Source organism: Coregonus clupeaformis, chromosome 5 (genome assembly GCF_020615455.1).
Source record: "Coregonus clupeaformis isolate EN_2021a chromosome 5, ASM2061545v1, whole genome shotgun sequence".
Classification (NCBI taxonomy): Eukaryota; Metazoa; Chordata; class Actinopteri; order Salmoniformes; family Salmonidae; genus Coregonus; species Coregonus clupeaformis.
The window spans coordinates 12,749,836-12,775,991 of record NC_059196.1 but is presented as its reverse complement, the minus strand read 5'-3'; the positions used below and the strand labels follow the sequence as shown (position 1 = coordinate 12,775,991).

The following is a 26,156-nucleotide window of genomic DNA, read 5'->3' as shown; positions in this document are numbered from 1 at the left end:
ATTTCTTTGTCAGTGGGCAAACGTACAAAATCAGCAGGGGATCAAATACTTTTTTCCCTCACTGTAGGTGAGACAAAATATTTAAGTGCCTTTGAACAGGGGTATGGTAGTAGGTGCCAGGCGCACCGGTTTGTGTCAAGAACTGAAACGCAGCTGAGTTTTTCACGCTCAACAGTTTCCTGTGTGTATCAAGAATGGTCCACCACCCAAAGGACATCCAGCCAGCTTGACACAACTGTGGGAAGCATTGGAGTCAACATGGGCCAGCATCCCTGTGGAATGCTTTCGACACGTTGTAGAGTCCATGCCCTGACAAATTGAGTCTGTTCTCAATATTGGGAACGTGTTCTTAATGTTTTGTACACTCCGTGTGTATAATGTTGTGTCTCTCTCTCACCCACAGGTCAATGAACATCCTCCATAAGGGACCCAGTTGTTTCCTTTAGTTCCCGACACCCAGATGCTGCTTAGGAAGTCACCCTTACCCCCTGCTCAGCCGCACCCTGACCACATGTACCTGCCCATGTCTGCCCTTCTCTGCTAGGCCAACACAGCCCACACAGTCTTCATGAGGATCACTACCCTGCCAGACCATACCAGATAGAGGTATGTATATTAGTACACGTATTGAACAGCACTGGCAATCTTGGGATGTTACACAGTGTGCATAATGGACAGACTTTCTTTTGAATATTGTAATGAGGCAGCAGTGGCTTGATGGTGGACAGTTGTCTTGGTCTTGGTCTTGATTTCAAATGCATGAAGAGGCATGAAGGGGGAACGTTGACATATCCAAGACAAGAGACAGCTCCCTCACACTGCCAATCTGCTGGCCATCTGTCTCATCAATAGTGATGATTTTGATGATTTAAGTCCAAATCCAAATCCACAGACCTAACCCTAAACCACCAGTTGGCTTTGCGGGATCTCATTTCCAAGAACTGAATTGATAGAATTCAAAGAAAGCCTTTCCCATTCCTATTCATCTGAGCTGAGGTTTAATGGCCGATTTTAACTTTTCACAACCGGTTGCCATGGCAGCACCTGCTACACCGTCCCTCTGGGAGAGCTGCCCTTAGTGTTTAGAGGTTTAAGATCAAAGGTCAGTGTCACAGCCTCTATCAAATACAGGGACCTGCTGTAGCCTGTCCCCTGAGACAGCTGCCCCTGTCTGGCCTGGGGTCAAAAGTCTCCTGTACCCTAACACAAAGTGACAGGCCCTATAACAGGAGGTAGAACCTACCACAACACCATCACAACACCATACATAAGTAAAATCTGCTTGTCCATTAGCACAAACTAAACAACTACTTGTAATGTTGAAAGGAATACTGTAGCTGTGCCTTTGTGCACCCAGGGTTTTCTTGTGTGCCAGCCCATGCAGTCTTAATTCATTCAGGCACTTTCGATGTTGCTTTAAAAGCCAGAAACATTGATGCTCACCCTACCTTTAGCGATGAATCGATCACTGAACTAGCTGTAACAAAGAAGAGAAATAGGGCTATTGCATGACGATAACACAGTATGCAGTCTGAGTGACTCATTTTGTAATTTGCAGTATTTCTCAGCTATTCTGAGACCTTGACATTTCTGTAAAAACAAGTAACAGACCCCAAAGTGCCCTTTTTCAATTTGCATGTTGTCATGGTTTTTAATTTAAGGAAAACACTGCTGTAGAAATGCCAACAGGTCATTTGGGGGCAGGTGGTGGTGTTAAATGTGCATAAATTGATATTTGTGCACCTTTGAGTGAATGGAGAAAAACAGAGAAGAAAAACAGATTCTCTTGGAATGGTTTGTACACTCTGGAGACATCTTGAATATTGATTTTGATATTGACGTTATGGAGGGATGGCTGGTTGGGTGGCTGGGTGGGTTTTAAGATGGATGGTTCTATGGGTGGGTGGGTGGATAGATGGGTGGGTGGTTGGATGGATGCATGGGTGGATGCATAGGTGGATTGGTGGAATGGTGGATTGGTTGATGGATAGTAGGTAGGGTAGGAGATGAAGAGCAGATCAGAGAGAGGAGGATAGCAGGATCCCATATGGAAAATATATTCCTATATGTTCTACCTGGAACTTGTAAGTACATATGGCAGCAAATACACTTAGAAGATTCATATAAGATTCTTGTAAAACCTGACTGATACGGGTGGTTAAAATTTAGACATAACAGTAGGAGGTGCTGCCCAACCTTAACCATGGAAACTCATACATGAAAATGTATATACAAATATTGTATTTTTCTTATAGTAATTGTCATGTTTTTTTATATGTTGACTTTTAAATAACTATGTGAAACATATGTCCTATGTCATATGTCATATGTCCTCCCGAGTGGCGCAGTGGGCTAAGGCTCTGTATCACAGTGTTAGCTGTGCTATTAGAGATCCTGGTTCGTATCCAGGCTCTGGCCGCGACCGGGAGACCCATGGGAAGGCGCACAATTGGTCCAGGGTAGGGAAGGGAATGGCCGGCAGGAATGTAGCTCAGTTGGTAGAGCATGGCGTTTGCAACGCAAGGGTTGTGGGTTCGATTCCCACGGGGGGCCAGTATGAAAAATAAAATAATGTATGCACTCACTAACTGTAAGTCGCTCTGGATAAGAGCTCTGCTAAATGATGTAAATGTAGAGGTTACATTCTCAGAACATACTATTTTCTTATAATATTTATAGATGATATACAGTACTTTGTCTTAAATATGTCTTAGCATATCTTTGTAGTTATATTTTCATGTATTCAATTGTGTATGTCATATAAGGCATATAAGTCACCGCATATACAAAAAACACCACTGACATATAAGGCAACACATACACAATCTTACCAGATTCTTATTAGATTACTTATTAGATTTTTTTACAAATAATCTTCTTCTGCCATATAAGATTCTTATTTGATTTTCATGATTCTTTTCCATATGGGATCTTATGTTGGAGATTATGATGGATGGAAATGGGAGTTGAGGCAAAGGTGAGAGAGGATGAGAGATATGAAGGGATGTAGATGAGGGACATGTATAGATGGGTTCAGTGGGGCAGTGGGAGGAGAGTCTGGGAGACAGGGATGAGTCTAGGCAGATATATCCAGGGAGGGAGTGTGTCTTCTCCAGGGGTAATTCACTGGGAGTTGCTGTGAAATGGAGCAAGTCTGCTGAAGCTGCCAGAGATTATTCAAACCCTTTCCGGGTAGTGGCTCTGAAATCATACTGCACTGGGTCCAATCACAGGCTGCAGAGTTCCTTTTCCCTTGGGCACCCATGCAGCACAATTATAATTAAAGAAAACATAGGCAAAAACTGAAGGACATTTGCTACTGCGGGACAGGGGAGAATTCATATATTCTCTATGCATTTTGTAGGTTTAGTAATACTAGGCAAATAGCATAAACCTGATTTCAGCTAGTTTTGCATAGGAACGTTTGATTAAGCATACTCAAGACGATTTTTTAATGCTCTGAGGCTGAAGGACTGGATATTTTTCACATGATAGAGGGATAAGTAATAGGCAAACTGACAGAAAAAGGTCAATTTTTTATTCCAGCATCAATCATATGGATAAAATACACAGTTGTTCAGCCTCAGAGCAATTTTAAATGTTTGCTTGATTTCCATGTACGGTAGTGCTAATACCTCGATGGTTTAGAGCATGGTTCTGGCAACAGCAGGGTTGTGTGTTTGATTCCCACATGGGCCACATACAGTATAATAATACTAGGCAAATAGCATAAACCTGATTTCAGCTAGTTTTGCATAGGAAAGTTTGATTAAGCATACTCAAGTCGATTTTTTAATCTGAGGCTGAAGGACTGGATATTTTTCACATGATAGAGGGATAAGTAATAGGCAAACTGACAGAAAAATGTCAAGTACATATGTCTTACTGTTGACAGCTTTGGATAAAAGTATCTGTTAAATGACCATATTTATGGGATAGCATAGCATCAAAGGTGATACACCATATGCCATATTCACTGTTATTTTTTAAAAACGTTCATCCTCCCTTTATGGAAGCTATAGTATTTAATCTGAGAGAACCATACAGTAATGCAGTGCTGTGACAGTCAGATAAAGACTTCACAGACTTGTGTCTTGAACTGTGAGATTTGAGGAAAGATCTGACAATTCAAAACCACTGAATATGTCTCACTACCTTTCATCCAAAGTAATAGCAGCAGTAGTGTAAAAGATTAAACAGCACACTGATTTAAATATAAATCTATTCAGCAGTCTGAAAAGTATGACAATTATGCAAAAATCGGTCTGATTGTGATATGCAAATATAACCATATCGGATTCAATGTAAAACAAAAAGCAATATTATATAAACTTCACATTTTACAATTCTAGTATTTTCCTCTAATTTGTCAGCTACGTATGCTGCTGATGCTGGCAAATTGAGATGGAGGTGAACACCGCAATGTAAGATGCCAAGAGGGGGTAAAGAAACTGAATATTCAAACGAAATAAAGACCATGATAGTCCCACATCTTACAAGCAGCATATATCTTTAAACAGTTTGTCTTATCTCTTCAAATAGAGGAGCCCTAAAGGGACAGCTGCATGCAGTGATCATGAATGGAGCTCAGTTAGCACTGCTGACTACCAAGTAGGGCCCCCGCATCGCCTCTTCCAGCTAAAAGGGGCTTTCAAAGGGAACCCGGCTTGCCAGTGTCACCACGTAAAATCCACAGCCAACAGAGTATTTTCTTGGTGCTTTGATTTCACATTCATTTAAGGCTTGCTGTGATGACTCTGCAGGAAATGTACAGACCCACAAATTATGATCAGTTATGTTAGGTTACAGTTGTAGTATGCGTTACGGTTGTAGTATGCTGCAGAGGTGTTGTGAGAGAATCATTCAATCGCAGTGCTATGTGTTAGCGGCTGTAGCCCCATTAGATGCACTTTATTCCCTGTGCGGCTTAGATCTTGGTAGTGTGTCTCGGCCAATGTGGGGATGTGTGGTGAGGGGTCCGTTGTCTTTGAGGTATAATGCTGATTTTAGGGTTTCACTCCAAAATATTTTATCTCTAAGGCTCCTGTCAAATATGGTTCTTTGAAGGCTTACTGGGTTTATGGTACAGTAACTTTACTAAACCCCGAGGATGTTTGCCTTGCAATAATCACGTAATGTTGTACTGTAACTTAACCACAGGAACACTGAATATTGCTCCAAAATACCCTCTAGGAAAGTCTTCACTGTATCTAGCATCAAACAACACCCAGTTACTGTAATGTGCAGTGGGTGCGTTATACATTTTATTTGACAAGCACAGATGGTGAGGACGTTTTTCCCTGTTTTCCCATTAATACTGCATAGTTGATGTCACACAGTGGACTTAATGATTGAAGGGATACTTTGGGATATTAGCAGTGAGGCCCATTATCTACTTTTCCAGTCAGGTGAACTCGTAGATACCATTTTGATGTATCTGTGTCTAGTATGAAGGAAGTTAGAGGTAGTTTTGCGAGCCAATACTAACTAGCGTTAGCGCAATTACTGGAAGTCTATGGGTATCTACTAGCATACTGTAAATGTACTATATAGGATAGATTGGTATGTTGCCCCTCAGTGTTTGTGTCTCTTGATAGAACTCAGTAGTTGAAGCAGTGTGTCAAATGATTGATTCTCTGCGGTCTCCCTCCTGAGCACCGCCGCAGTCCATCTCAATCCTCGCAGACCAAAGCACAACAACACAAGTCTTCAAATGTACAATATACGTGTTTTTGAAACCCAATCTCCTTCTCCTAGACCCCTAGTCTGCCTGTTCATCTGTGGTTGCTATGTGAAGAACACCTTGGAGCATGCTCTGAGGGTCACCCTGATCAATAATAGAGATGCATCTTGCTGAAGCACTTTGTTTTCTCTCATTCCTGTCCATCCCTTCATCTGAGGAGGAGAGTGGTGGTGGTGGTGTGTAATGGGGCGTAGGAGACAGGCCTTTGGTCCGTGGCCCTAATGGATAAGCTCCTGACCAGAGCTGAACAAACACAAACCAGAACCGTCTATTTATCCCAAAACTATTTATAGAACTCTTCTGTTTGAATATCAGCGTCATACCGTCAAGTAGGAAAAAAACACTACGGTGATATTTAACTCATTACTTTCCACAGAAAACAATAACATGAGCGCGCATCTGTCAAAACATGTCAGCCAGACACACAGGATGTGGTGCAACATTGCCATGATAAATGAACATTTCAAGCTACATTATTAATATTACGTACCGATACGATTGTCGTAGCAATGAAGTTATTGCTCTAAAGACGGATGGCAAGCTGAGACAACAAAGATCTGCATGTGCTAGATCTTCTCAGTCAGTTTATGTGGTAGGTCCTTCTGAGATGGAGAAAGAATCACCCTGATATATTCCTGTAGTTGTCCTCTATGTAAGGTCATTGGTGTACTACTGACGTCAGGCTCCTTTCATCTTGCCTCATGTTTCACATTATACTGTAGAAACTTGGTAATTTATATGATTAAAAACGAATGATGCTCATGTTTTAATTACTTGGTATTTGCACACGCCTGTAGCCTGTCTTGTACTAGCAAGACCATAATACATTAGTGCTCCAGTACAACTCTTCAGCATTAAAGTAAAAACATACTGACAGTAAGCAAAAGCCCGATACCTGAATAACAGAAGGACAAGCGATCCAATATTCTGTTTAGTGGAGGAAACGGCAGCATTCAAGTGTCGCCCTGACTGTCTTTAATCCATGTGTAGTGAGCCGCCCTGACTGTCTTTAATCCATGTGTAGTGAGCCGCCCTGACTGTCTTTACTCCATGTGTAGTGAGCCGCCCTGACTGTCTTTACTCCATGTGTAGTGAGCCACCCTGACTGTCTTTACTCCATGTGTAGTGAGCAACCCTGACTGTCTTTACTCCATGTGTAGTGAGCCACCCTGACTGTCTTTACTCCATGTATAGTGAGCCGCCCCTGACTGTCTTTACTCCATGTGTAGTGAGCCACCCTTACTGTCTTTACTCCATGCGTAGTGAGCCGCCCTAAATGTCTACACCATGCGTAGTGAGCCACCCTGACTGTCTTTACTCCATGCGTAGTGAGCCACGCTGACTGTCTTTACTCTGTGCGTAGTGAGCCACCCTGTCTGTCTTTACTCCATGAGTAGTGAGCCGCCCTGACTGTCTTTACTCCATGTGTAGTGAGCCGCCCTGACTGTCTTTACACCCTGCGTAGTGAGCCGCCCTGACTGTCTTTACTCCATGTGTAGTGAGCCACCCTGACTGTCTTTACTCCATGTGTAGTGAGCCGCCCTGACTGTCTTTACTCCATGCGTAGTGAGCCACCCTGACTGTCTTTACTTCATGTGTAGTGAGCCGCCCTGACTGTCTTTACTCCATGTGTAGTGAGCCACCCTGACTGTCTTTACTCCATGTGTAGTGAGCCGCCCTGACTGTCTTTACTCCATGCGTAGTGAGCCACCCTGACTGTCTTTACTCCATGTGTAGTGAGCCACCCTGACTGTCTTTACTACATGTGTAGTGAGCCACCCTGACTGTCTTTACTCCATGTGTAGTGAGCCACCCTGACTGTCTTTACTCCATGTGTAGTGAGCTGCCCTGACTGTCTTTACTCCATGTGTAGTGAGCCGCCCTGACTGTCTTTACTCCATGTGTAGTGAGCCACTCTGACTGTCTTTACTCCATGTGTAGTGAGCCGCCCTGACTGTCTTTACTCCATGCGTAGTGAGCCACCCTGACTGTCTTTACTTCATGTGTAGTGAGCCACCCTAAATGTCTTTACTCCATGTGTGGTGAGCCGCCCTAAATGTCTTTACTCCATGTGTAGTGAGCCGCCCTGACTGTCTTTACTCCATGTGTAATGAGCCGCGCTGACTGTCTTTACTCCATGCGTAGTGAGCCGCCCTGGGTCTTGCTCCTTTTCTCTTCTCCCCCAATCCTTAGATGGCGGGGCAGCAGCTTTCATTGACTGGGCACTCCCTGGGCCCCTGGGGCACTGCAGGCCGTTCCACTCCACAGCCGACAGCCTAATCCATCTCCATTGTGCGGATGCACAGGAGTCAGAGAGTTCTGTCTGAGCAGAGCAGAGCAGGGTGGAGGCTCATCCTGTAAATAAGCTCTGGGATGTCGTCTGTTTCCAGTCTTCACATGTCGACTGTTTCCAGTCTTCAGAGAGCTAATGGTTAGCTGCTTGGCGTTTCAAGCCCTCTACCTTGGAGAGTTCTGCCCATATACTGTAATGATGTTCCTGCAATGGCTGAGAGGGCTGTGGTTTTAGTAAACCTGATATGAGAGGATCTGGAAATCAGGCCCTCATTCTTAGGGTAGATTGTTTACCTTTAGATGATGGCAGATGGTGTCATCTTACAACAATTTAGCCTGAGTGAGATTGGGAAAGAGACTGAGATGGGGAAAGTAAGAGAGAGAGAAACACAGAGAGAGAGAGAGAGCTTATTAACAGAGGGAAATGTAAAAGCAACCATGTTTTTCTGTCGTTTACCTGCATTTCCTCTTATCAAGTTGAAAGCGGCCTGACCGCCATTAATTCAACAATGGAGCAACACATCTGTATGTTCATTGTTAGTCTTTATTTTTATCTACTGTATTTCTTTGTTCCTTCCCAGCAAAACCGCAATTTACAGTTGCTAATAGCTGTCTTTAAAAGGACCATTTTTTTGCTGCTGCTCACTAATTACTACAGAATAAGCACTTGATCGAAGCTAAATTATATTTTCTGTTGTCTGGCAGTACAGTTAATTCCTTTTTAATTATGAAGCGCCAGCAGGTAAGCGTTTTCAGAGCATCCACCATGCTGCCCTATTTCATCCACTTATGCTATGTAGGCTATTATGGTAGGTACGGTATGGTAGCCTAAATGTTTCACTCAATGATTTGACCTTGAGAGTAACCGCACCAGTGCCTACTGCACCTCTATTCACAAGATCAAATGCGTTCTGCAAAATCGAATGCATGTAATAATAGAAATAAATAAATGCTATGATCACGCTTCCAACGTGCCTTCCATGGCTTTACTTTCGTTTGATATTCATCATAGCATTAGCCCCATAATCCAAGGTACATCTGTGAGATGGGTTGATGAAATGAGATGCATATGGACAGCTGCTCTGTTGATGCTGCATGGCTGATGGCCACTTCGTCGCACGAGAGAAGCTATACAAAAATGTCACACATCTCCATTCCAATTCCATTCCCTGGTTTTATTATATTCACAGAGAGCAAACAAAGGGCCTATATAATGGCCTATGACAAATCCCATGCAGATCCTGGTGCATTAAGTTGAACACTGTAACCGCAGAAATGCTATCATAATACAGATAGAGCGTGTGTGTTAAGGGTACTTCAGCACGGACAAGGAATTACCACGATAAATACATTAAAGTACAGTTTCATGGATATGCTTTATAAGCGAGAGAGAGAGAGAGAGAGCGCGCACTCTTGGTGATGAGAAGATCTCGGCCATAGTCAGTTCATAGCACTTCAAATCTGTCCTGCTACCTCATTTCAGGAAGATATTTTCTATTTGTAATAGCACTACAAATCTTGATTTCAAAGCAAAAACAGTATCTGCCATACCTGGAAGCAGGGTAGATATGGGACACATGCCGTGTGTGCTTTGCTATTTGTGTGGTTGCGTGTGTGTGTTTTTTAGAGAGGACATAAAGAAAATGTGTTCGTAAGTGTGGGGGTGGATGACTGCTTGCTTTTGCTACAATTGTATATGCATTGCCAGTTGGCGTCTTCTATGCAGATACATTTGTGTTTTCACTCATATTGGAGATGTATGGAGCTATTTAAAAGACTGGCTTTTAGAGAATCCACAGAAGGTAGACCCGCTGTGATAAAACCCTTATTAAACTGTGATGTGGCAGCCAACTAACTTTGTCCAGGGATTGCATGTTGAGTTAAATGATTTGCTAAGCTATAATTACACACACCTATTATTTGTCCTTATCTCTTCATTTGGCGTATTAGCACGGCATGTGTATGATTCCCTAACATCTTAAAGAAGTTCCCATGAGGAGGAAAACAAGATACAAGCTGTTAAGAAAATTGGCTCTCTTGAACATCACCTCTTTATCATGCCTCAGTCTGTGCTAAACACTTAATTCAGGGTATTGCACATTCATTGAAATGTATCCACATACATTTACTGGCTTTACTCATCTGAATGTACTTCGAACACTGCTGTTTTGCATTCTGATCATGGCTGATAGAGATATTTAATCTCAGTGTTACCACTGTGATAGCTACTCACCTAGTGAATTCCACACCTGGAGTCCCACATCCTGACATGTCCTGACCAGTGTCTCTCTCCTTTGCCTTGCAGTTTCCCAGAACGCCGGAGGGAGGATGGACCGGCTGATCTTCTCCCTGTTGGTGCTGGCCGTCTCCACCAGGGGGCAGCTGTGCCCCAAGCGCTGCATGTGCCAGAACGTGTCCCCCTCGCTGGCCATCCTCTGTGCTAAGACGGGCCTACTCTTCGTGCCCACCGTCATCGACCGGCGCACCGTAGAGCTGCGGCTCACTGAGAACTATATCACAGCCATAAGGAGGCGGGACTTTGCCAACATGACTAGTTTGATCCATCTGACGTTGTCCCGCAACACCATAAGCCAGATCATGCCTTACACCTTCGAGGACCTCAAGCGGCTGCGGGCGCTGCACCTGGACAGCAACCGGCTGAGTGTTATCAGGGATGACCACTTTCGGGGGCTCACCAACCTTAGGCACCTGATCTTGGCCAACAACCAGCTGCACAATATCTCTCCCCACGCCTTTGACGACTTCACAGGAACCCTGGAAGACCTGGACCTGTCCTACAACAACCTGGTGGACATTCCCTGGGAGACGATAGGTCGTCTAACCAACGTCAACACCCTTAACATGGACCATAACCTTATAGAGCATGTACCCCAAGGGATCTTCACCAACCTGCACAAGCTGGCGCGTCTAGACATGACGTCCAATAAGCTTAAGAAGATCCCACCAGATCCACTTTTTCTGCGCATCCCTGTCTACGCTAAAGCCAAAGGATCTCCTCAGTCGTCATTGGTGATGAGTTTTGGCGGAAACCCGCTCCACTGTAACTGTGAGCTGCTGTGGCTAAGGAGGCTGACCAGAGAAGACGACCTGGAGACATGCGCCTCTCCTCCAGACCTCACAGCCAAGTACTTCTGGACTATCCCCGAGGAGGAGTTCATCTGTGACCCTCCGGTCATGACCAGGAAGTCTGCCAAGACCTTCACCATAGAGGGCCAGCCCACCAGTCTGAAGTGCAAGGCTAACGGAGACCCGGACCCAGAGATTCACTGGATTTCCCCCGAGGGCCGTCTGATCTCCAACACATCACGGACTGTCACCTTCAGCAACGGCAGCCTGGACATCAACATCACCTCCCTGAAGGACTCTGGAACCTTCACCTGCATTGCCTCCAACGCGGCGGGTGAGTCCACGGGCCAGGTGGAGCTGGTGGTCAACACCCTCCACCACCTGGTCAACCGCACCAACCAGCTATGGGAGCCCGACCCTGGCCCTTCAGACATCCTTACCTCGGCCAAGTCCACCATGGCCACAGGCAACGACACACGGAAGAACCAGGAGGGGAGGGTGCTGATTGCGGAGCTGACAGCTAGCTCAGTGCTGATCAAATGGCCATATCAGAACTACGTCCCTGGGATCAGGATGTACCAGGTCCAGTACAACAGTTCCCTGGATGACACGCTCATCTACAGGTGAGGAGGGATAGGGATCTGAACAGGGGTGATGGTGAAATTAAGAGGGGAAATAGCTTCAGTCTCTTGGTTAGAATGAGTTAATTACTTTCAAATGTGTTTTTTGTATTAATGACCTACTCAAGGTTTTATGATTAAATGACATTTTGATTCACAGATGTACAATTACAAGATGTCTATCAGCTAAACAGTAGCAATCATAAGAACACCAGAAACATTTCATCTTGTACAAATGTATGTAATTATAATGAGTTGAGAATGAGGTGGTAATTACTCATCGTTATTTGCAAGAGATAAACAGGGACAATTTTTCATTTGCTTTGAGAAAACATGTTTCATCTCTTCTTAATTATTATTTCTCTCCTTTGTTCTTGTTCCAAGGTTTATTTGTAATTATTTTTCATTTTGATGCTTCCTTCATTGCATATGCAAGGTCCAACATCAATATATATCAATTTGTAGAGTTTGTATCACTCTGATAGATGCTGATGGACCGTTCTGTAACTCTATGACAACTATTTTTGTCATCAAAAAGTATTGGTTTTCATTCAAGTCTCCTCACGTCGTCTTACAGGGCCTGGCCCAGGGCTATATGCAGGTGGGTTGTATAGATTTTCTGCTCTGATCAATGGCAGGGGTCACCAAGGGAGTATATTGATTTGGGATCTCATTTAGAGCGTCCACGCCGAGATTCTGGTGGCAAATCTTAGTGACTGAAGATATGCGGGTCTGTCCCACTGTCGAAAATGCACAGCCATAGTAAGAGAAAGAGAGAACTTCACTTTCTTTGGTGTTTTCAATCTTTGTTTCAGGGGAAATTTATTCCCCAAGAGGTGTCTGTTACCACGGGGAGTTGGAGAGATGACTTTGAATGCCGAACACGTAGAGGAACATTGTGCACAGAGAGACACAGTTTGGATTGTGGTTAGTTTTAGAGCAGGTACACAGTCTACAGACTGATTCTTCTGTGCTCTAATGAACTCTCTCTCAGCAGATATTGTGGGGAGCCTAAACTAATTAACTGACTGGGACAGGAGAGATGTTACTATAGGTGAATTTATCTACCACCAATGACTTAAACCTGGCTCCCTGATTCCTGTTCCTCATTGACTAGTTGTCTGATTTATTTATTTGGTGTGGGCAAGCAGTGAGCACACACGCACACACATACAGTGCCTTGCAAAAGTATTCATCCCCCTTGGTGTTTTTCCTATTTTGTTGCTTACAACCTGTAATTTAACCCTCCCATTGTCCTAGGGTCAAAATGACCCGCCACTGTGTTGAACCAACTTTATTAAATTTTTATATTTTTTTGATCATTTGTGAGAAGGAGGCAGTGACACTTTCTTTAAAGTCTCACTGCCTCCTTCTCACAAATGATCCCAAAAATATAAAAATGAAATAAAGTTGGTTCAACACAGTGGCGGGTCATTTTGACCCTAGGACAACGGGAGGGTTAAATGGATTTTTATTTGGATTTCATTTAATGGACATACACAAAATAGTCCAAATTGGTGAAGTGAAATTCAAAAAAATTAATAACGGAAAACTGGTGCATGCATATGTATTCACCCCCTTTGCTATGAAGCCCCTAATTAAGATCTGGTGCAACCAATTACCTTCAGAAGTCACATAATTAGTTAAATAATGTCCACCTGTGTGCAATCTAAGTGTCACATGATCTGTCACATGATCTCAGTATATATACACCTGTTCTGAAAGGCCCCAGAGTCTGCAACACCCCTAAGCAAGGGGCACCATCAAGCAAGCTGTCAGTAGCTGAGTGTGGATGCGGTGAGGAAATCAAGCGCAGGAAACACGGGCGTTCGTCAACAGACTTTAGTAAACAAAAATGCAGCACCAAACAGGCGAACAGCCAACCCAACCGGGAAGCAAAATACAAAATTACGCACAACACACACAGTGCGTAAAATGAATAAAGCGCACACAGTGCGGACTCTCTGAAAAAACAACAAACACGAGAGTACTACAACAGAGCAACAGCTTGACAATAAACAATACCACATAACACCTGCCCCCACACACGAAAACTAAATAGGCAACCAAATCAAACACTAACAAGGGACAGGTGTACAAACAGACAAAACCAAACAAACATGAAACATCGAACGGTGGCAGCTAGTACTCCGGGGACGACGACCGCCGGAGCCTGCCCGAACAAGGAGGAGGAGCAGCCTCGGCCGAAACCGTGACAGTACCCCCCCCTTGACGCGCGGCTTCAGCCGTGCGCCGATCCCGGCCTCGGGGACGACCAGGACGACGCGGAGCAGGGCGCGTAGGATGACCCCGATGGAACTCGGTCAGCAGGGACAGGTCTAATATGTCCCTCCTCGGCACCCAGCACCGCTCCTCCCGGGCCGTACCCCTCCCACTCCACGAGATATTGGAGACCCCCATCCGGCGTCTCGAATCAAGGATGGACCTCACAGTGTGCGCCGGAGCCCCTCGATGTCCAAGGGGCGGAGGAGTCTCTTCTATCTCATAGTCCTGGAGTGGACCAGCTACCACCGGCCTGAGGAGAGACACATGGAACGAGGGGTTAATATTCCTGTAATCAATAGGCAGTTCTAACCTGTAACACACCTCGTTCAACCTCCTCAGGACTTTGAATGGCCCCACAAACCGCCGACCCAGCTTACGGCAGGGCAGGCGGAGGGGCAGGTTCCTGGTCGAGAGCCAGACTCGATCTCCAGGTGCGTACACAGGCCCCTCACTGCGGTGGAGATCGGCGCTCGTCTTATGCCGACGGATGGCCCGCTGCAGATGAACGCGGGCAGCGTTCCATGTCTCCTCCGAGCGCCGCACCCACTCATCCACCGCAGGGGCCTCGATCTGGCTCTCGTGCCAAGGTGCCAGAACCGGCTGGTACCTTAACACACACTGGAAAGGGGTTAGTTGGGTGGAGGAGTGGCGGAGAGAGTTCTGTGCCATCTCGGCCCACGGAACGTATCTCGCCCACTCCTCCGGCCGGCCCTGGCAATAAGACCTCAGAAACCTACCCACATCCTGGTTGACACGTTCAACCTGCCCATTACTCTCCGGGTGGTAACCCGAGGTAAGGCTCACCGAAACCCCCAACCGTTCCATAAACGCTCTCCACACTCTGGAGGTGAACTGGGGGGCCTCGATCAGACACTATATCCTCGGGTACCCCGTAATGCCGGAAGACATGGGTAAACAGAGCCTCAGCGGTCTGTAGGGCAGTAGGGAGACCCGGCATGGGAAGGAGACGACAGGCCTTCGAGAACCGATCCACAACGACCAGGATGGTAGTATTCCCCTGTGAGGGGGGAAGGTCGGTAACAAAATCCACCGAGAGGTGGGACCAGGGTCGTTGTGGAACGGGCAGGGGTTGTAGCTTACCCCTGGGCAAATGTCTGGGCGCCTTACACTGGGCACACACCGAACAGGAGGAGACATAAATCCTCACATCCCTGGCTAACGTTGGCCACCAGTACTTAGTGCTAAGGCAGTGAACTGTCCGGCCGATACCTGGATGTCCAGAGGAGGGGGACGTATGAGCCCAATAAATGAGGCGATCGCGTACCTTGAGCGGAACGTACGTCTGACCCACTGGACACTGTGGAGGACTTGGGTCGGTGCGTAACGCCCGCTCGATCTCTGCATCGACCTCCCATACCACCGGTGCAACCAGACAAGACTTTGGTAGTATGGGAGTGGGCTCAACGGACCTCTCCTCCGTGTCATACCGCCGAGACAGGGCATCTGCCTTCCCGTTCTGGGACCCAGGGATGTAAGTGATTTTAAACACAAACCGGGCTAGAAACATAGTCCAGCGGGCCTGGCGAGGATTCAGTCTCCTAGCTGCCCGGATGTATTCCAGGTTGCGGTGGTCAGTCAAAATGAGGAAAGGGTGTTGAGCCCCCTCAAGCCTTCACCTCCACCGGGGGACCTTCCCCAACACCTAGCCGCGGTGTGCCCTCCACGGCCACAGTTGGTGCAGGGGACGGCCCCCCTCGGGTTCCTACTCCTCCTTTCTCTAGCGCCAGCACCTCCGAGCTCCATAGGGCTCGGCTGGGAGGTGCTGGAGGGTGAAATGGGCGACCCCCATCCGGGACGTCCACGGGTGGCGAGCAGGGTGTCCAACCGAATGGCCATGTCGACTAGTTGGTCAAACGTCAACATGGTATCCCTGCACGCCAACTCTCTTTGGACGTCCTCCCGAAGGCTACAACGGAAGTGGTCTATGAGGGGCCCGCTCATTCCACCCTGCATCTGCCGCTAGAGTCCGAACTCCAGGGCAAAATCCTGTGCGCTCCTCATCCCCTGTCGGAGGAAGAACAGACGCTCCCCGCCGCCTTCCCTTCTGGTGGATGGTCGAACGCGGCCCGGAAGCGGCAGGAGAACTCCGCATAGGTGATGGTAGCGGCGTCCATTCTCCTCCATTCGGCGTTGGCCCACTCCAACGCCTTGCCGGTGAGACAGGAGATGAGGGCGGAGACGCCCTCGTGTCCCGAGGCGCCGGGTGTACGGTGGCGAGGTAGAGCTCCACCTGTAGCAGAAACCCTTGACACCCGGCAGCGGAGCCGTCGTACGCCCTCGGGAGCGAGAGCCGAATCCCACTGGGTTCCGGAATGTGGACAGGAGGACTGACCGATGGGGATGGTCCGGTAGGTGGGGGCGTGGGTACCCCGCTGCTTTCCCATCGGTGGAGAGTGTTCATCACCCGATCCAAGGCGTAACCGATCTGGTTAATCCGGTCCTCCTGTCCACGAAGACGGTCCTCCATGACCTCTGTCGGCGCGGGTGCTCCTGCTGACTCCATGAAGGATGTGGTATTCTGTCAGTAGCTGAGTGTGGATGCGGTGAGGAAATCAAGCGCAGGAAACACTGGCGTTCGTCAACAGACTTTAGTAAACAAAAATGCAGCACCAAACAGGCGAACAGCCAACCCAACCGGGAAGCAAAATACAAAATTACGCACAACACACACAGTGCGTAAAATGAATAAAGCGCACACAGTGCGGACTCTCGGAAAAAACAACAAACACGAGAGTACTACAACAGAGCAACAGCTTGACAATAAACAATACCACATAACACCTGCCCCCACACACGAAAACTAAATAGGCAACCAAATCAAACACTAACAAGGGACAGGTGTACAAACAGACAAAACCAAACAAACATGAAACATCGAACGGTGGCAGCTAGTACTCCGGGGACGACGACCGCCGGAGCCTGCCCGAACAAGGAGGAGGAGCAGCCTCGGCCGAAACCGTGACACAAGCGGCACCATGAAGACCAAGAAGCTCTCCAAACAGGTCAGCGACAAAGTTGTCCAGAATTACAGATCAGGGTTGGGTTATAAAAAAATATCAGAGACTTTGAACATCCCACAGAGCATCATTAAATCCATAATTAAAAAATATAAAGAATATGGCACCGCAACTAACCTGCCAAGAGTTGGCCGCCCACCAAAACTCATGGACCAGGCAAGGAGGGCATTAATCAGAGAGGCAACAAAGAGACCAAAGATAAACCTGAAGGAGCTGCAAAGCTCCACAGTGGAGATTGGAGTATCTGTCCATAGGACCACTTTAAGCCATACACTCCACAGAGCTGGGCTTTACGGAAGAGTAGCCAGAAAAAAGCCATTGCTTCAAGAAATAAATAAGCAAACACATTTGGTGTTCGCCAAAAGGCATGGGGGAGACTCCCCAAACATATGGAAGAAGGTACTCTGGTCAGATGAGACTAAAATTGAGCCTTTTGGCCATCAAGGAAAACGCGATGTCTGGCGTAAACCCATCACCTCTCATCACCCAGAGAACACCATCGTGGTGGTGCCAACATCATACTGTGGGGATGTTTTTCATCGGCACGGACTGGGAAACTGGTCAGAATTGAAGGAATGATGGATGGCGCTAAATACAGGGAAATTCTTGAGGGAAACCTGTTTCAGTCTTCCAGAGATTTGAGACTGGGACGGAGCTTCACCTTCCAGCAGGACAATGACCCTAAGCATACTGCTAAAGCAACACTTGAGTGGTTTAAGGGGAAACATTGAAATGTCTTGGAATGGCCTAGTCAAGCCCAGACCTCAATCCAATTGAGAATCTGTGGTGTGACTTAAAGATTGCAGTACACCAGCAGAACCCATCCAACTTCAAGGAGCTGGAACAGTTTTGCCTTGAAGAATGGGCAAAAATCCCAGTGGCTAGATGTGCCAAGCTTATAGAGACATACCCCAAGAGACTTGCAGCTGTAATTGCTGCAAAAGGTGTCTCTACAAAGTATTGACTTTGGGGGGGGTGAATAGTAGTGCACGCTCAAGTTTTCTGGTTTTGTTTGTTTCACAAGAAAAAATATTTTGCATCTTCAAAGTGGTAGGCATGTTGTGTAAATCAAATGATACAAACCCCCCAAAAATCAATTTTAATTCCAGTTTGTAAGGCAACAAAATAGGAAAAATGCCAAGGGGGTTGAATACTTTCGCAAGCCACTGCATGCACACACACAGTTATGTAAATTTAGCATATTACAGTATGTTTCTTGCACCTGTCTACACACCCACTGAAGGGTATGAGCACATAGTACACTAAAATGCATTCAATACACTAATACAAACACACACCCACACAAACAAAGCAAGTAGAGTACAGTACATTTCTTAAACAGCTCATCATATAAAACATATTTCTTTGTTTTAGATTAATCAAAGGTTTTGTTCGACTCTAAGGCAGCAACGCTAGCTTAAATTCTGCCTCTGTCTTCCATATTGATTTGGAAGAAGAGAGGAATGTGCATAAGGGACATGTTTCATGGGCGAGGAGCTCAAGCTAACAACAACTCCCCGAAGCTATAATTTATAGACAATTTTCGAAAGCTGTGCAGAGGAATGGCGTAACAGCCACTGCCAGGTCCCAGTAAACAACACACCACAGCCCAAATATTATTAAGAGCGAATCAGTATAGCTGCTATGTTCTCTTTGGTCTGTTCCAGCTCCTACTCAAAATGTGTCCTTGATCATTTTAGGCATTTCTGTAAAAAAAAAATATATGTTTCTAGCAAATTTAGTAAATACCAGTAGGACTTGATAGTCCCTTCCTTCATGACCACTAATCTGAAATGACTTGACAGATGCATTCGATTCAATGTAAATCAATGCCCTCCTTTCACATGTCAATGGCCAGAAAGAAAATGAGAATATTAAAGGAAGGCATCTGACAGTATTGGGACATGGCCCCTACCAATTCCTCTGATGTAGGAAGTGATTGATAGTTTATATCAGACGGATGAGGCTTGAAGCACCCGGGACCGGCTGTGAGGACCGTTGGGGTCCACTGTATATTTGCTGGCACAGTCACTTGAGCGGTACCCATCGATGGCATTGATAGTGTATCCATGCAGGGTGTCATCAGGAATCAATGGGACCCAGCTGGACTTAGGCAGCAGTCACTCCTCCTCAACTCCCTTTAACGTCTCTACTTTACAGGACTATTGGCCGCACGGACTCCTCCGAGCTCCTCTCAGTCCCTCTCTGTGGTGGGGCCCTGGTGAATAGAGGCCCCACCACAATAGAATAGCACCGTCGTACACACACACTCCATTCATGCTCTGCTTCATAAATCACCTCTGCATGAGGCTCTATTAGGGATGGGCGGAAGAGCACTTTAGGGGGAGATAGTGAAAGTAAGAAGTGAAGAGAGAAAGATTTGAGAGAGCAGATATTTTGTCACTGTGATATCATGATTATCAGCTAAACTATATTACTAAGGGATGGAAGTTTGTTCTGTCATTTTAAATCAGGGATTAGGCTCAGAATGTGTAATCGAAACTATTACAGCTATTAGCAGTTGAATAGACTCTTTCTTGGCAAAATCCACTTGTGTGCAAGTGGACTCATGTCAGAGAAAGGAAGGCATTTACTGTTTGCTCACTTATACCATTGGTTGTTTTAATACTTTGTGACGACTAATGAGCTTACCAATCCACTCACTTGACAGACCTTTATACTTGAGTGATTATTAGTATACATACAACATTCACCACATATTTATTTGGTACCTTTGTTGGCTCTCTGATATGGGTTTTTTGGGAGAGACAAAGCCATCCCACTGGGCACACACTGGTTGAATCAATGTTGTTTCCACGTCATTTCAATGTTGGTTCCACATAATTTCAATGAAATGACGTGGAACCAACGTGGAATAGACGTTGAGTTGACGTCTTTGCCCAGCGCTATCATTGGTATGCAAACATTTGCCCACTTTAAGTGTACCTGCAATATCTCTCACAGTCATTATAAGGTCTATATATAGTCAGAACAAATCAAAACATTAACATAAGGGATTCTTCAAAACAAAGGCTTGGCAAAGTATGATAGCTGGAGTAAAACGGAGCATGGCATAAGTGAATTCCCCAAATTATGGTTTTGATAAGACTCAGTTGCCAACAAGCTCATCCTATTTTCAAACGTGACAGGTAATTTCCTTTTGGTGTTGTACTTGAAGGCCCCATGCAAAGAGGCCACAATGACATGTTCACAGCATTGCCTTGTGAGAAATCAAAGTAGAATCAAACAGAAGAGCATTACATTGCTGTACACAGCTCCTCCTGAGCAATGGGTATACCATCAACATAGCTGTCTCACTGTGCATCATGGTGCAGCATAGCACCTGTACAGAGATGGCTAGATATACAAAAAGCGAAATATGTAGGTTTTGGCTGAGGGAACAAGCTGGCCTACCTTGACATTATTTTATTTTTCGTGATATCCAATTGGTAGTTACAGTCTTGTCCCATCGCTGCAACTCCCGTATGGACTCGGGAGAGGCGAAGGTCGAGAGCCATGCGTCCTCCGAACCACGACCCTGCCAAGCCGCACTGCTTCTTGACACACTGCTTACTTAACCCGGAAGCCAGCCGCACCAATGTGTCGGAGGAAACACCGTACAACTGGCAACTATGTCAGCGTTCATGCGCCCGGCATGCCACAGGAGTCGTTAGAGCGCGATGGGACAAGGACATCCCGGCTGGCCAAACGCTCCCCTAACCCGGACGATGCTGAGCCAATTGTGTGCCGCCTCATTGGTCTCCTGGTCGCGGCCGGCTGAGACACAGCCCGGGATCAAACCCAGGTCTGTAGTGACCGCTGCGCCACTCGGGAGGCCCCTCCCTTGTTCTTTTGTTAACAACTCTTTACATTACGGTCCTCAGTGTTATGTTTCATTGGAACTAACCTCCAAACTGGCCAGGGCTTTAAAGCTTAAAGGATGACTCGTCCAGTTCACATAGTGGCTTGCGAAAGTATTCACCCACCATGGCATTTTTCCTATTTTGTTGCCTTACATTAAAATGGATTTTTTTGAAGTTGGTATCATTTGATGTACACAACATGCCTACCACTTTGAAGATGCAAAATATTTTTTATTGTGAAACAAACAAGAAATAAGACAAAAAAACAGAGAACTTGAGCGTGCATAACTATTCACCCCCCCAAAGTAAATACTTTGTAGAGCCACCTTTTGCAGCAATTACAGCTGCAAATCTCTTGGGGTATGTCTCTATAAGCTTGGCACATCTAGCCACTGGGATTTTTGCCCATTCTTCAAGGCAAAACTGTTCCAGCCACCTTGAAGTTGGATGTGTTCTGCTGGTGAACTGCAATCTTTAAGTCATACCACAGATTCTCAATTGGATTGAGGTCTGGGCTTGACTAGGCCATTCCAAGACATTTCAATGTTTCCCCTTAAACCACTCAAGTGTTGCTTTAACAGTATGCTTAGGGTCATTTTCCTGCTGGAAGGTGAACCTCCGTCCCAGTCTCAAATCTCTGGAAGACTGAAACAGGGTTCCCTCAAGAATTTCCCTGTATTTAGCACCATACATTATTCCTTCAATTCTGACCAGTTTCCCAGTCCCTGCCGATGAAAATCATGAAAATGGTGTTGTCGGGGTGATGAGAGGTGTTGGGTTTGCGCCAGACATAGCGTTTTCCTTGATGGCCAAACAGCTCAATTTAATTTCATCTGACCAGAGTACCTTCTTCCATATATTTGGGGAGTCTCCCACATGCCTTTTGGCGAACACCAAAGCCTAGCTCTGTGGAGTGTATGGCTTAAAGTGGTACTATGGACAGATACTCCAATATCCGCTGTGGAGCTTTGCAGGTCCTTCAGGGTTATCTTTGGTCTCTTTGTTGCCTCTCTGATTAATGCACTCCTTGCCTGGTCTGTGAGTTTTGGTGGGCGGCCCTCTCTTGCAGGTTTGTTGTGGTGCCATATTCTTTCCATTTCTTAACAATGGATTTAATGTTGCTCCGTGGGATTTTCAAAGTTTCGGATATTTTTTTATAACCCAACCCTGATCTGTAATTCTCCAAAACTTTGTCCCTGACCTGTTTGGAGAGCTCCTTGGTCTTCATGGTGCCGCTTGTTTGGTGGTGCCCCTTGCTTAGTGGTGTTGTAGACTCTGGGGCCTTTCAGAACAGGTGTATATATACTGAGATCATGTGACAGTTCATGTGACACTTAGATTGCACACAGGTGGACTTTATTTAACTAATTATGTGACTTCTGAAGGTAATTGGTTGCACCAGATCTTATTTAGGGGCTTCATAGCAAAGGGGGTGAATGCATATGCACGCACCACTTTTCCATTATTTATTTTTTAAATCTTTTGAAACAAGTTATTTTTTTGAATTTCACTTCACCAATTTGCACTATTTTGTGTATGTCCATTACATGAAATCCATATAAAAATCCATTTAAATTACAGGTTGTAATGCAACAAAATAGGAAAAACGCCAAGGGGGATGAATACTTTTGCAAGGCACTGTACAAATGAAACCAGGCATTGGGTTGAGAAGGTTGATGTGGGACACATGGTTATCCCTACCTGTTCTTCCTCGTCTGCCTGCCAACCTCAACGCTTTCTTCAAGTTTATACACCATGACGGCATTTAAGTTATTTACAGCATGAAAAGAAGGTGGGGATTATGATAGGCTGCCATCACGTGTGATATCTCATTTGTACGCGTATACATTGCTGATGCTTTCAACTGGTGTTTGTGATATCACACATAATATGCTCAGCTGCACGTTACCATGTGCACTACACTTACAGTGGGGAAAACAAGTATTTAGTCAGCCACCAATTGTGCAAGTTCTCCCACTTAAAAAGATGAGAGAGGCCTGTAATTTTCATCATAGGTACACGTCAACTATGACAGACAAATTGAGGAAAAAAAATTCAGAAAATCACATTGTAGGATTTTTTATGAATTTATTTGCAAATTATGGTAGAAAATAAGTATTTGGTCACCTACAAACAAGCAAGATTTCTGGCTCTCATAGACCTGTAACTTCGTCTTTAAGAGGCTCCTCTGTCCTCCACTCGTTACCTGTATTAATGGCACCTGTTTGAACTTGTTATCAGTATAAAAGACACCTGTCCACAACCTCAAACAGTCACACTCCAAACTCCACTATGGCCAAGACAAAGAGCTGTCAAAGGACACCAGAAACAAAATTGTAGACCTGCACCAGGCTGGGAAGACTGAATCTGCAATAGGTAAGCAGCTTGGTTTGAAGAAATCAACTGTAGGAGCAATCATTAGGAAATGGAAGACATACAAGACCACTGATAATCTCCCTCGATCTGGGGCTCCACGCAAGATCTCACCCCGTGGGGTCAAAATGATCACAAGAACGGTGAGCAAAAATCCCAGAACCACACGGGGGGACCTAGTGAATGACCTGCAGAGAGCTGGGAGAGTAACAAAGCCTACCATCAGTAACACACTACGCCGCCAGGGACTCAAATCCTGCAGCGCCAGACGTGTCCCCCTGCTTAAGCCAGTACATGTCCAGACCCGTCTGAAGTTTGCTAGAGTGCATTTGGATGATCCAGAAGAGGATTGGGAGAATGTCATATGGTCAGATGAAACCAAAATATAACTTTTTGGTAAACACTCAACTCGTCGTGTTTGGAGGACAAAGAATGCTGAGTTGCATCCAAAGAACACCATACCTACTGTGAAGCATGGGGGTGGAAACATCATGCTTTGGGGCTGTTTTTCTGCAAAGGGACCAGGACGACTGATCCGTGTAAAGGAAAGAATGAATGGGGCCATGTATCGTGAGATTTTGAGTGAAAACCTCCTTCCATCAGCAAGGGCATTGAAGATGAAACGTGGCTGGGTCTTTCAGCATGACAATGATCCCAAACACACCACCCGGGCAACGAAGGAGTGGCTTCGTAAGAAGCATTTCAAGGTCCTGGAGTGGCCTAGCCAGTCTCCAGATCTCAACCCCATAGAAAATCTTTGGAGGGAGTTGAAAGTCCGTGTTGCCCAGCGACAGCCCCAAAACATCACTGCTCTAGAGGAGATCTGCATGGAGGAATGGGCCAAAATACCAGCAACAGTGTGTGAAAACCTTGTGAAGACTTACAGAAAACGTTTGACCTGTGTCATTGCCAACAAAGGGTATATAACAAAGTATTGAGAAACTTTTGTTATTGACCAAATACTTATTTTCCACCATAATTTGCAAATAAATTCATTAAAAATCCTACAATGTGATTTTCTGGATTTTTTTTCCTCATTTTGTCTGTCATAGTTGACGTGTACCTATGATGAAAATTACAGGCCTCTCATCTTTTTAAGTGGGAGAACTTGCACAATTGGTGGCTAACTAAATACTTTTTTTCCCCACTGTATACTCATGTGCAAGCAAAGTCACTTATACTGGAAAATAAATAATAGAAAACTCTCTGAATAGAGATTATAACAGGTTAGACGACTAGACTGCTGAGGATCAAGTGTTTTAAATCGACATGAAATGAGCTGGAAATATGGACCGATTCCTTTGACTTGTAATGTGGTTGATAGAGGATATGTTGAATTTGAAGTTAGACCTTTATCTCATGGGATAATATGAGTTTAACCAAGGCCATGCATGGAGATGAGGAAGTACAGTGTGTCGTTAGGCTCCATATAGTAGTGCTGGAAGCTGCACTCCATCAGAGGTGATTGGCAGATGGTTAATGTGTGAACTGGGATATAACATGGAGAAGAGACTCTCCCCTCCAAACCCTAATGTGGATCAGAATATAGCCTAGATAGATAGTCTTCCCCTCTAAGCCAGTGACTCCCCCATCGTGAATGATTGATGGGAAGAGAGGACGTCTTCTTGCTGGAAGGCTGCAGGGTGTGTACTATGTGATAGGATGACCCATAACCCTAAAACCACACTCTTTTATTCCTGTTTCAACTCTGGAATGATCCAATTCTATCCTGAACTTAAGTTTAAAGAAGGAATATTGTGTCATGGTTAGGGTTGCAAAGGGAGGGTGTAATACTGGAAACTTTTTAGGTTTATCGGTAAACTACCAGAATTTTGTTATCTTTCAAGGATTTTATGTAATATATCACAAGACATCTAGTGGCCTTTTTGAGTACTTCAGAATATTCCAAATTCTTCTCCTGAGTCTGAGTCTTGCCAGTAGTTAGTTCACCTACGGCTCATGTCTTCCTTATTTACTATGTTTGTGTACTTCTCTACTAATATGTGTGTACACACAAATGGCATTACTCACTTAGTTAACCATTAGGCCATTGTCCTCTAATTCAATGATTCACTTAGTTTTAACTAATTGGATTTCACCCCCTAACATCAACTGGGCAGTCACACAAGTACCAAATACCTGCTTCAATGACTGCCAATTATATTCAACCCATTCAAAATAATTAATGAAATCAAGCGCTGCCGTTCAAAAGAGCCACTAGGTGTGAGTGAGGCCCTTTTGTACTGCACGGTTACCACAGCACTTTTCCCTTTCTCCTCCTCTGGTCCAAATCCAGCCGAGCTCAGCTATAGGCCCTGTCACCTCCCCAGACCCATACTCATGTGCTGATCCTTGGCGTCTTGCTCAGAGTTTTCATCATCCTCCCAATGCCCCAGATCAATTTTTTATTATGGGCGTTGACACGCCCCCACCTCCTCCATCCCTGAGAGTGTGTAGATTAATTAAGCAGACAGACATGCGACAGCCGTAGCGATAACGAGGGAGGGAGGCGCTGGCCCAGTTAGTGATTTTAATTGCCGCCGACAACAGGTCGCTCTTGTTATAAAGGAGTGATTGCAGCAGCATGTGAGATAGATGCTGTTGAGTTACCTATTGATAGATATCATAACGGAGGTGACTACGTCATTGGATGAGGAGGATGGATCAAGTTGTATTAATAATTGATTCACAGTCCATCATCTGAACGCAAATATCAAATTCACACGCACGCACGCACAGTCACATGTGCTCTCTTTCTCATGAGCACACACACTCAGTCACATGCTCTTTCTCTCTTTCTTGCTCTCTCTCACACTTTCTCTCACAAGCACACACACACAGACAAACACAACCC

General features: G+C 45.4%; 1 protein-coding gene across 3 annotated transcripts in view; it reads left to right on the top strand.

Annotated features, from left to right (window-relative positions):
- LOC121562277 (leucine-rich repeat and fibronectin type III domain-containing protein 1-like protein) overlaps window positions 1–26,156 on the top strand; it is a 143,215-nt gene that overhangs the window by 83,729 nt on the left and 33,330 nt on the right. For all 3 annotated transcript variants that reach the window (XM_041874588.2, XM_041874596.2, XM_041874590.2), the window contains exons 2-3: window positions 404–606; window positions 10,341–11,745. In XM_041874588.2, the coding sequence (XP_041730522.1) occupies window positions 10,364–11,745 (1,382 nt within the window). In that variant the 5' untranslated portion in view covers window positions 404–606; window positions 10,341–10,363. The remainder of the gene's footprint in view (window positions 1–403; window positions 607–10,340; window positions 11,746–26,156) is intronic.